This window comes from Nyctereutes procyonoides, unplaced genomic scaffold, assembly GCF_905146905.1.
Source record: "Nyctereutes procyonoides isolate TBG_1078 unplaced genomic scaffold, NYPRO_anot_genome, whole genome shotgun sequence".
Classification (NCBI taxonomy): domain Eukaryota; kingdom Metazoa; phylum Chordata; class Mammalia; order Carnivora; family Canidae; genus Nyctereutes; species Nyctereutes procyonoides.
Genome location: NW_026575051.1, coordinates 48,629,376 through 48,641,393, shown reverse-complemented (window position 1 = coordinate 48,641,393; position 12,018 = coordinate 48,629,376). Strand labels below are relative to the sequence as shown.

Here is a 12,018-nt window from a genome sequence, read left to right as displayed (position 1 = left end):
TCCTGTTTATCTGTCTTGTGTCAATTTGATTCTTGGTCCAGCTAGAAGGACCTTGAAGGGGACAGGAGTTCTTGCTCCGTGAAAAGGGACAAAGAATTCTTGCTCCTCAACTGGACTCTTTCCCTCCCCCACCCCAAGACTGGCTCAGTGGTAATTATAATCTCTCCTTTCTTGGTTAAAGACAAACAAAATTGGGCAGCCCGGGTGGCTCAGCAGTTTAGGGCCGCCTTCCGCCCAGGGTGTGATCCCGGGGTCCTGGGATCCAGTCCTGCATTGGGCTCCCTGCAGGGAGCCTGCTCCTCCCTCTGCCTGTGTCTCTGCCTCTCTCTCTCATGAATAAATAAATAAAATCTTTAAAATAATCCATATGCCAAATAACACTCAGGGGGTGGGAGGTGGGGGGACTGCTGTCCTGAACCCCCTCAGCACCAAGGAATAGACTAGGTGGGGATGTCTTCTAAAAATTAAGAGGGACGCCTGGGTGGCTCAGCCATTGAACCTCTGTCTTCACACTTCCAGGGTCCAGGGATCAAGTCCCACATCAGGCTCCCTGCAAGGAGCCTGCTTCTCCCTCTGTCTATGTCTCTGCCTCTCTCTCTGTGTCTCTCATGAATAAATAAATAAAACCTGTAAAGTTAAAAACTAAAAAAAGGTTCTTAGTGTTTCCAGAACTGTTTCCTTAGCTATCAAGGAGAATGATAGTACCTATTTCACAAGCCTCTTTACTGTGAGGCCTATTGCACAAGCCACAGGCTTTTGCAAAACTGTCAAGTGTTAAACAATTTGAAGATTTAACACAAAGAATGCATAAATGAATGAAGCAGGGTATGGGGGTTTGGTTTTGTTTGCATATCTCAGCCACTCTGATTATCCATTTGCGGCTCAGAAAACAACATCATGGAATGGCTTCAAAGATACCACCTAATTCTTATTTTAGATATCCTCCATTTCGTCCCTTCCCTCTCCATTTCAGTCTTTACCAACGGTTGCTGGTACAATTCTCTATGTAACAAAATAGAACTTGTCCAGCCAGATTAACCCTGCTTCACCTCACCTAGAATTCCTCCCTTCCCTCTTCATCCTCTTCATCCTCCCCACCGTGCCAATCCCTCCCTGTCTGCCTCAATTCTCACCCCTTCCTTAGCCTTCGAGAACCCGTATGTAGCCCTTTCTTTGAATCCCACTTTCCACAATGAAGCCTATACTGTGTCCTTTGAGGTTTACCCTTATGTATTTGTACACGTTCCCCCCAAATTCAATGTGACTCGCTGTTTTATTTGACAAGTTATCATTTCTTTCACTCCCCAGGCTTAAAAGTACCTTGCACCTAATCACATTACTAAAACAAAAAAACAAAAAACAAAAACAACAACAACAAAAGAAACCCACAAACCTAAATTGCTATACAAATCCTACGGGGGGCGGGGGGGGGGGCAGTCTGGGTGGCTCATGGTTTAGCGCCGCCTTCAGCCCAGGGCCTGATCCTGGGGACTCAGGATCGAGTCCCACATCGGGCTCCCTGCATGGAGCCTGCTCTCCCTCTGCCTGTGTCTCTGCCTCTCTCTCTCTCTGTCTCTTATGAATAAATAAATAAAATATCAAAAAAAAAAAAAATCCTACTCGGGCAGTCCGGGTGGCCCAGTGGTTTAGCGCCGCCTTCAGCCCAGGGCCTGATCCTTGAGTTCAGGGATCGAGGCCCACGTGGAGCCTGCTTCTCCCTCCGCCTCTCTCTCTTCCTGTGTCTGTCATGAATAAATAAATAAAATCTTTTAAAACAATAAAAAAAATAAAAATCCTACTCAATTTCCTTTTATTTTTAAAGATTTTATTTATTTTTCCTGATTAAAGATTTTTTAAAATTAATTTATTATTATTTTTTTAATTGGAGTTCAATTTGCCAACATCTAGCACGTCACCCAGTGCTCGTCCCGTCAAGTGCCCCCTCAGCGCCCGTCACCCGGTCACCCCAACCCCCGCCCTCCGCCCCCCGCCCCCCGCCCCTGCCGCCACCCCGCGTTCGCTTCCCAGGGTCCATCGGCTCCTGACTGGGTTTTGGTCCCGCACCGGCCGTCCCTACCGCTGTGGGATGGGCTCCGGGCCCGCGCGGCGCCCCTCACCACCCGCGAAAGGTCGGGCTCGGCGGGGCCGCAGCCTGAGGCGGACCCGGGCGCCGCCCGCTTTTGCAGAGCCCGGAGCGACCCCGGCGGCGACCGACCGCCACGAAGCGGCCGCCACGTCAGGGCAACTTCACAAACCCGGGCGAGGGCGGGTGACGCAGCGCCGGCGGCCGCGGCGGGGTGGGGCCGGCGGCCAGGCGACGAGGCTGACCTGCAGCCCGGGCGCCCCGCTCTGCGACGCCGCGGCCGGCGCCGGCGCCCGCGCCCGCGCCCGCGCCCGCCCGGCCCTCAGGGAGGCGGGGGAGCCGCGGAGGAGGCGGCGCCATCGCGAAGCCCGCGCCCCGCCCGCAGTCCGGGCCGGGGCTGGGCGGCGTCTGCGGAGGCTCCCTCGGCCCGACCCAATCGGCCCGAGCCGCGCTGACGCCCGGACGGCCGCGGCGCGGAAAGGTGGAGGCGGCGGGCCGGGAGGCCGGAGCCCGGACGGCGATCGGCCATGGAGACGCGCTACAACCTGAAGAGTCCGGGTGAGCGGGGCGGCGGGCGGCGGGCGGCGGGCGGCGGGCGGCGCCCCTGGGCGGGCCGGGCAGGGCCGGCGCGACCCCCGGCTCCCGGGCCCGGCGCTGCGGTTCCCTCGCGTCCGCCGGCACTCGCCGCTCGGCCGCGGGGCTTCGCGCTCTACGCGAGACCGCCGCCTGCCGGGCTGGTGCAGGCCGCAGGGCGGGCGCCCGCCGCCGACCCCGGGGACCGGCCGCTTCCCCGCGGCGCCCGGGCTCTCCCTCCCGTCATCGTGGGCGCCTAGTGCTGGGCCCTAGGCTCCTCGCCAAGAGCAGGTGTCACGGTGATGTCCTCCGTGGGCGGCAGCTAGCCCCTGCGGTCCCGGAACACAGACCGTCGCCGTCCCTTCGTCGCCGCCACGGGACTTTTATTAGCTGTTTGACTCACTTGGCGTGTGAGGACCGGCTTGTTTGAATTTCCCATTTGCAGCATTTGGGGCGACTGGAATTACAGACATAAAGAAGTGCCCTGTTGGAAACCAGCGAGCTCAGAAAACTAGTTAGATGAGCCGTGTACTCTGGGGCTAACCATGATTTTTTTTTTTTATTTATTTATTCATGAGAGACACAGGCCGGCCGAGGGAGAAGCAGGCTCCACGTAGGGAGCCCGACGTGGGACTCGATCCCGGATTTCCAGGATCACGCCCTGGGCGGAAGGCGGCACTAAACCGCTGAGCCACCCGGGCTGCCCCTAAGATGATTTTTGCCGTGACGACTAACATGATGATAGATCTCGATATTCCGTCATAGAGACTTCCTGTGGTTAGTGCCCCAGCCCCATTCACATAGCAGCCCGGACAATCCCAGCCTCAAGTTCTTCTCTGGTGCATTGTAAAGATGCAAGAAAAGTTAAGCCACTCTCTCCTATTAAGGCAGGCTGGAAATAAACCACTAGGTTTTGTAAGTGGTATTCATTTTATCTGCACCTTGATAAGTTTGTCAAGAGGGAGAAACTCCGCAGTTCAGCTCTAAATGGTAATCCTAGAATATTAGTGATGGTTTGAGCACATATTGCTGCTGCTTTAGGTCTTCCTTCCAAGGAAGCGTCTTTTCCGTAGGAATCAGCAAGATTAGCATCCCGATGGAATAGAGCTGACACTGCGAATCTTTGATCTTTAAGAAATACTTAATGTGTAGGAACTCCAGAAAAGTCTGGGGATATTGATCGAACAGAGTGTTGGTAACTTGAGTGCTGTCGGGCTGAGAAATAGTCTTAGCTGACCAAGTGTGTAGAATGGATCATAATATTTGAGGGTGCATGGACTGCTTTTAAAATCTGGTGAAGGCTTGGAAAAGCCTTGGAAAGCCCAAAGCCTTTCCAAGAAATGCATTCATATAATTTCTCTTAAGAACCCCCAGGGGGAAAAAAGGAAAGTAAAAGAAGAAAGAGGGAAAGAAAACCTTCGCTTTTAGATTAGATGGTAGGATGCTTAAATTGTTTAGATTTTCATAGATTTAAATGAAACTATGTGGGTAAACATGTATGGTGACTCCTTAGAGGTCACATGATACCAAGTTCCTTAGAACAGCTGAGGGACTTCGTGGAGTGTCCAGAGAATAATGCAAACAAAAATAATAGTGCAGTCTCTGGAACGGAGAACTGGTGGGTCCCAAGACGTTGTTAAGAGCACATAGCTCACTTTCAAAAGGTCATCAGACCTGAGGTTATGAGAAACTTTTAAAATTCTCCAGAATTTTGTGCATTTCCAAAGTGTAGGATCTACCAGCTGGCTGAGCTTTGGCCGACATGCCATGTTTATAAATTGCTTCCTCTTTTTTGGTATCATTTCCTCAAAGGTGGTGTTGCTGTTCTATGCGAGATGATTTTTAAAAATCTTTTTTGTTTGTTTGCTTTGTTGTATGGATCATTTGGAGTTCATAGTGAAGGTGAATTAGATGACATATGGGATGCACTAGAAATGCTAGGAGGCACGATGAAAATGCTTCCTTCCTTTGTTTTATTTTCAGTGCTGTGATATTTTTGGAGCAATGCATATGTGGAAAAAAGTGGTTAAAAGCACTGCACAATGTAAGAGATATAACCCTTTCTCTCTAATGTGGAATTGTCTTAGAGGTATGGATGGTTCAATTAAGAGAATACCCATAACTGGTTAAGGGCCAGTGTGCTAGCATGTGGATAGTAATTTGTTCATTTTGTAAGTGGGAAAACTTAATTTTTTGTGACTTTTCTCGAATGGACTTTTGGCGATGGGCAGAGAGCTCTGTAGAGAGCCACCTCATAAGCCTCTGACGTAGCCTCTCAATAGTTGCACTGCATCAAGCTCCCTGGTCCCTTTTTGGGTCTGCTCTGGCCAAGGCAGTAGGGTCTCACAGTACAAAGTAGGAAGACCCATGTGTGATCTCTTGTGGCAGCTTTCTCCAGAAGGGGCCTATTGGTATGTTTAGCAGGTGATTGGTACATAAGAAACGAGTGCAAAGGATCCTACTATCTCCATCAAAAACCTGGGAGCTTCTCCCACCCATGCCCTTAGTATGAATTTCCCACAGACTGAAAAAATCTCTAGAAGGTAATAAACTGAACTCATCAATTTATTCTCCTCCCCCAAACTTGCACCCCATCCCTTATTCCAGGGGTTAATAGCAACTAGGTACTTGTAGGAATCATCTTTGATCTCTTGGTCTACTCCTTTACTTCACCTCCTAGCCAGGAACACACGCACACGCACACGCACACGCACACACACAGGCATTCTCACATGGTACCAGTCCACACAATAAGTTTTTATCTATTCAGTCACTATTGTCACCAGATCCAATAAAACAAAACTGATTAGATCACTCCTCACACTGAAAAATTTTCAGGAGCTTTCTCATACCTAAGGATAAAGTTCAAAGTAAAGTGTTTAGCTTGACCTACAGGGCTGCTCATGATTTGATCCTTGCCTTTCTCACCAACCTAGTTTCCCACAACTGCTCCTTTGCCTTTTTTTTTTTTCTCCTTTGCGTTTTTGCCATGTATCCATTTTTCCAAGTGACTTTCTAGATGGAGCAACTCTTCTCACCTGTATGCCCTGATATATTTTTTTTAAGATTTTATGTATTTATTCATGAGAGAGAGAGAGAGTCAGAGACACAGGGAGAGGGAGAAGCAGGCTCCATGCAGAGAGCCTGACGTGGGCCTTGATCCCAGGTCTCCAGGATCTCACCCTGGGATGAAGGCAGCACTAAACCACTGAGCTACCCGTGCTGCCCTATGTATGCCCTGATAAAGACCTGTTGGAACCTCTGCTTGGAATGGCTTCCCTTTAATCCATCTGAAATTCCTATTCTTCAAGCTTCTTTAAGGTTCAGCCTTGTTCAGCTGACCACTATGTAAACTATAAGGTAGTCCCTGTATTTGTACATATGTCGTGTTTGTATTATAATTGTTTTCATATCTTTCTCACTCTGAGCTATTTGAAGGCAAGAAGCAGGTCTTGGTTATTCTTCTGTCTGCATCACTCAGACATTCTTTAAATGTTTGTTGAATGGATACCTTTGTAGGGTCATTTGGGGCAGAAACACTAGTCCTTAAACATTTGCTTAAAGGCCTTCACTATGGGAGCAGGAAGAGGCACTTGGGGAGCAAACATTGAATTCATGTCCTCAAAATACCTGATCCTGCGTCCTATCTATGCTTTGGAGATTGATTATATTAAGATATTTGCTTTCCAAGAGAAGTTAGATCCATGAGAGACAGCAACCTGTAAAAGATCTCTTTAGCTAGAGCTTTGTCTCCAAAGCCCAGTGTAAGCCTGGTGTGGTGGAGCCTGGACATGGGAAGATGCTTGGGCCTAAGGAGCCTAGAGCTTGGATCTAGAGTGATTATGTGGCCTCCATAGAAAAGAACAAGAGCAGGCATGCAGGTGCTTCCCACCTCTTTCCCTTCCCTGGCACATCTTATCTCACCATGGTAGAAGAATTTCTTGAATAATCTTGCAAAGATAAGAGAGCAGTTGATCAGAAGAAGTTTTCTAACTATGTGATAGCAAGAGATGAAGTATCAGGAGTGGCAGATTATGCACTAGCCCCGGTTGCCAGGCAGTATTTTGAAACTTGACTGTTCCATAGCAGTAATATTTCTCCTTGGGAACCAGAGAGCCATGCTATGAAGCCAACTGCATATGTTCGTTGCTTGGTTTTGAACCAAGGAGAGAGCCTTATATCCCAATCTATTTCTGACTTTAATAACTTGTGACCATGGAAGGGGGAGGGAGAAAGGAGAATTATATGAAGAAATCATTGACTCCCATTCACTAGATACAAACATTGAAGAAGAATAAAATTATGTGATTTATTTAAGGATTTAGAGCCAGAAGTTTGATGCAGCTGTAATTTGGAGTCCATATTTTTTTGCACTACGGTTTTGTAATATATGTAAATGTAGGGAAAAATTATGAAAATACTAAACTAATATTGCCTACTATTTGACTGTATGGCCTGTTATGGCTATATGAGCTAGTAAAATCAGCATGCTTAGTTGTTGAGCAAATGATTGTTCCTTTAAATACATTCTTAAATCAATTCTGACCCTTTCTTACATCTCTCATAATATTGAGGTACTACTGGGTGTTTATTTTCTTCTCTCCTATTGAACTGAGCTGAGTGGGAGAGAGGCAGAGAAAATGTGGTAAGGGTATGGAATGACATAAAATCTGACTTCTTCAGCTTATTCAGCCAACTGTTGAGGAATGAAGGAAAAACAATCTCCGTGGCATCTTTGGTTGCCAACAGCAGCCAAATAAATTAACTTCATGACAGATTCCAAAATTTAATTAAGTCTAATAATATTAATTTGAAAGAATGATATTTTTGTGTGGCTCTAAACCAGAGTTTTTCCATCTTTGTTCTATGGGACGCTTCCATAGACTAGGTCGAAAGGGGTCAACAGCCCTTCCATGCTGGCTTCTTCTTTTTTTTTTTTTTAATTTAAGATTTTATTTATTTATTCATGAGAGACACAAAGAGTGAGGCAGAGACACAGGCAGAGGGAGAAGCAGGCCCCATGTAGGGAGCCCGATGTGGGACTCGATCCCGGGTCTCCAGGATCACGCCCTGGGTTGAAGGAGGCATTAAACCGCTGAGCCACCCGGGGCTGCCCCACGCTGGTTTCTTCAATCAGAGCAGCTCTGTTACCTCTTTTACACACTGAGGTTCTCATGAAGCTTTTTTTTTTTTAACAAAGGATTTTATCTTATTGTCAGATAAGTTTGAAAACCATTTTAATTAGATGCTTAGAGATTTTTGAGGAGATGATAGTAAAATTCAAGCAAACTAATATTTGAGTGCTTACTGTTTGCTAAGCCCTGAGGAGCCTGCAGTGAAGTAAATTGTTTAACAGGAAAGATCGGGGTTAAGTAATTACAGGTGAGATCAACTTTATAAAAGATAAAATACAGAGTGTTATGAGGGCTTCCAGCAAGGAGACTCAACCTAGTTTCTAGGGTAATGGCTTCCAAACGTGACAGACTATGAGAATAACTTGAAGTATTTCTGGTCTCCACTCCCCTCCCAGGATTCCTCAAATTTTTATCTGTCCCAGTGGGAATCTCTAGTCATTCCGCAGCATGTACAAGGGAAAGGGTCAGAGCGACCTTCCTGAGAAAGCTTATTATTTTTTCTTTAAAGATTTTAATTATTCATGAAAGAGAGGCAGAGACACAGGACAGAGAGAGAAGCAAGGTCCTGCAGGGAGCCCAAAGTGGGACTGGATTCCAGGACTCCAGGATCACGCCCTAGGCTGAAGGCAGGGGCTCAATCACTGAGCCACCCAGGCGTCCCTCTGAAAAAGCTACTCTAAAGCCAGTCTAGATGATGAGATGGAGAGTGGGAGTAGGAACAGTATTGCAAGCTGAAGAACAAGACAAATGATAGAGTAGAAAATATACGTGCATATTATTATTATTATTTTAAATATTTTATTTATTTATTCATAGAGACACAGAGAGAGAGGGGCAGAGGAACAGGCAGAGGGAGAAGCAGGCTCCATGCAGGGAGCCCGATATGGGACTCGATCCAGGGTCCCCAGGATCACACCCCAGGCTGCAGGCGGCGCTAAACCGCTGCGCCACCAGGGCTGCCCATACATATTATTTTTAAAGATTTTCTTTTTTTTTAAGATTTATTTATTTAGGGATCCCTGAGTGGCGCAGCGGTTTAGCGCCTGCCTTTGGCCCAGGGCGCGATCCTGGAGACCTGGGATCGAGTCCCACGTCGGGCTCCTGGGCATGGAGCCTGCTTCTCCCTCAGCCAGTGTCTCTGCCTCTCTCTCTCTCTCTATCATAAGTAAAAAAAAAAAAAAAAAATAAATATTATAAATTTATTTATTTATTTATTATTATGACATAGAGAGAGAGAGGCAGAGACACAGGCAGAGGGAGAAGCAGGCTCCATGCCAGGAGCCTGATGTGGGACTCGATCCCGGGACTCCAGGATCGCGCCCTGGGCCAAAGGCAGGCGCTAAACCGCTGCGCCACTCAGGGATCCCCTAAAAAGATTTTCTTTATTTATTATTCATGGGAGACATAGAGAGAGACAGACACAGGCAGAGAGAGAAGCAAGCTCCATTTTGGAAGCCTGATGCGGGACTTGATCCCAGCATTACGGGATCACACTTTTTTTTTTTTTAAAGATTTATTTATTTATGATAGACATAGAGAGATAGGGAGAGAGGCAGAGACACAGGAGGAGGGAGAGGCAGGCTCCATGCTGGGAGCCCGACGTGGGACTCGATCCCGGGACTCCAGGATTGCGCCCTGGGCCAAAGGCAGGCGCTAAACCGCTGAGCCACCCAGGGATCCCCGGGGATCACACTTTAAGTGAAAGGCAGACGCTCAACCGCATAGCCACGCAGGCGTCCCCATATATGTACCTATTGAGACGCATTTTCCCTCCATGCTCTGGACAGGAGGCTTTGTTCAATTCTTTGATTCCCCCACCACCTGCCCCAAGACTACAAGCTCCTTGGTAACCAAAACTATTTTATTTTGGTTATAGCTGTAACATCTAGTATGAACTTAATAAATATTTGATGTTCAAATACTTCCATCAAGTGAGCAAAGTCTGTGCCTCTAGGGACCTAGTTCAGTGCAGGAGACGGAAAAAAATTAGTAATTATGGAATAGGGTAGTGACTTAACTTTTTCCCCCCACTTAAGAACTCTTGATTAAAATGAAATTTTATGCAGAAGTCTGATACTTACTGAACTATTTGGTTCTGTGTATGTAGGAGGTTTTTTCAGTTAACTTCTTTCCCCATAGCATTCCAATCTAAACTTCCATATATTTTACTTTTATTGTTTCCTCTGTGTATTCATACTCATGCATACTTCCTACTATCTATTTTTTTTAAGATTTTATTTATTTATTCATGAGAGACACACAGAGAAGCAGAGACATAGAGGGAGAAGCAGGGTCCACGCAGGGAGCCCGATGTGGTCGATCCTGGGACTCTGGGATCACACCCTGAGCCAAAGGCAGACGCTCAGTCACTGAGCCACTCAGGCGTCCCCCTACTCTCTTTCTGAAAGATGTCAGTACCTGATCCCTTTTCTTTTCTGTCTGCTCTCAGGTTAGGTGCCACTTGATTACATACTTTTCTTATAGCACTTGTTGAACCACATCAGCTGATCCAGTAAGTCAGCTTTCCTCCCATCCCTGACCTACCAACCTACCGGTTGATTTTCAAGCAGAGTTTTGGTGAGCCTTGGACTACCTGGTTTTTCCCTGGCTTTGCTCTCCTACACCAGTATCGTGACATTTTTTAGCACCCAAAACTTGAGGTGAAAGGGGCTGGGATCAAAGGATTGATCTTTGAGAGCCAATAGGGAAGGAAAGAGGGTACAGATACAGATAGGATTGTAGGTTGTGGTAAGCTGTCAACAGTCATTTATCATGGAAGTAAAAGGCTTTGCCATTAACTCCAAGAGGTGGAAGAGAAGGTGAGGAGAAAACAGGTGTGAAATAGTCTTGGGGTACTAGTTGGAGTGGGCTGGTGAGCTTACTAGAGAAACAGGAATATTAGGTAGCATTGTGTCCCAGTGGAGGTTGTAGATTATAATGGCATCAGTGTTCCTGCTTCTGTGATTTCCCTCACCCTCATTTCAGTAATACCCAGCTGTTTGGGTATAGGTACCAAATAAGAAGATGGTGGGGTTGGGTCAGCTAGAATTGAATTTTATTAGGGATTGTGAGAAAAGAACTCCTAAGAGCCAAGTGTGTGGATAAAGAGAGAAGCGAATATAGGTGTAGGTGAGCACAGGAAGTTATGGTGTCAGTGGATTGAAAGTTTTAAGTTGAGTCATTTCTTTTTTTTTTTTTAAGATTTTTATTATTATTTATTTATTCATGTGAGACAGAGAGAGAGAGAGAGGCAGAGACACAGCCAGAAGGAGAAGCAGGCTCAATGCAGGGAGCCCAACATGGGACTCAATCCTGGGTCTCCAGGATCAGGCCCTGGGCTGAAGGCGGCGCCAAACTGCTGAGCCACCTGGGCTACCCAAGTTGAGTCATTTCAAAAAAGGAATTCAAGGGCACCTGGCTGGCTCAATCAGTAGAGCATGGAACTATTGATCTCAGGGTCATGAGCTCAAGCCCTACATTGGGCATAGAACTTACAAAAAAAAAAAAAGCAATTCTGTTAGAACTGTGGCATTTCAGTGACCTCTGGGGATTGTCCCATTTAGATTAATGCCAGATGGTGGGTGGAAATTCCCAAAAGATGGAAGATATGGGGGAGTCTACTGTTCATAAACATGAATTACAGAGGGCATGTTTTTGTTAAGATAGGCATTTTAACAAGATAGAGTTGGACTGCCTGTGTTAGAATTCCAGCTGTCATTGACTAGCTGTGTGACCTTGAACAAATTATTAATTTCTCTATGTTTCCATTTCTTTGTCTGGAAAATGGGAATAAAAATAGTACCTATCTCATAGCATTGTTTTGGGAACTAGATGAATTAATGTTTGAGTGCTAGCACATAGGAAACATCATGTAAGTACTTATTAAATAAAAATAGTACTGCCCTAAATATTTAATTTAATATATAATTCTTCTAATGCTTACCTGCCATGTCCTTCCCTTCTCCAATTATTACTGTTATCTCATAATTAAACTTTTATCATATACTCAGTTGAACTAGTCCTCTACACATTTTTTATTGAAGTAGGAACTTTTTCATTAGGTTTGTAAATCTGTACTAATGTCTTGGTAAAGTGTATTTTAAATGTCTCTATCTTATAAATTTTATTTTAGCTGTTAAGCGTTTAATGAAAGAAGCAGCAGAATTGAAAGATCCAACAGATCATTACCATGCACAGCCATTAGAGGTTAGTTTCCATCTTTTACAT

General features: G+C 46.1%; 1 protein-coding gene across 1 annotated transcript in view; it reads left to right on the top strand.

Annotated features, from left to right (window-relative positions):
* Nucleotides 1-2,427: 2,427 nt before the first annotated feature.
* The window catches only part of UBE2J1 (ubiquitin conjugating enzyme E2 J1), a 29,863-nt gene continuing 20,272 nt past the window's right edge, over nt 2,428-12,018 (top strand). The window contains exons 1-2 of the mRNA XM_055330456.1: nt 2,428-2,641; nt 11,924-11,997. Coding sequence (XP_055186431.1) covers nt 2,611-2,641; nt 11,924-11,997 — 105 coding nt within the window. The 5' untranslated portion in view covers nt 2,428-2,610. The remainder of the gene's footprint in view (nt 2,642-11,923; nt 11,998-12,018) is intronic.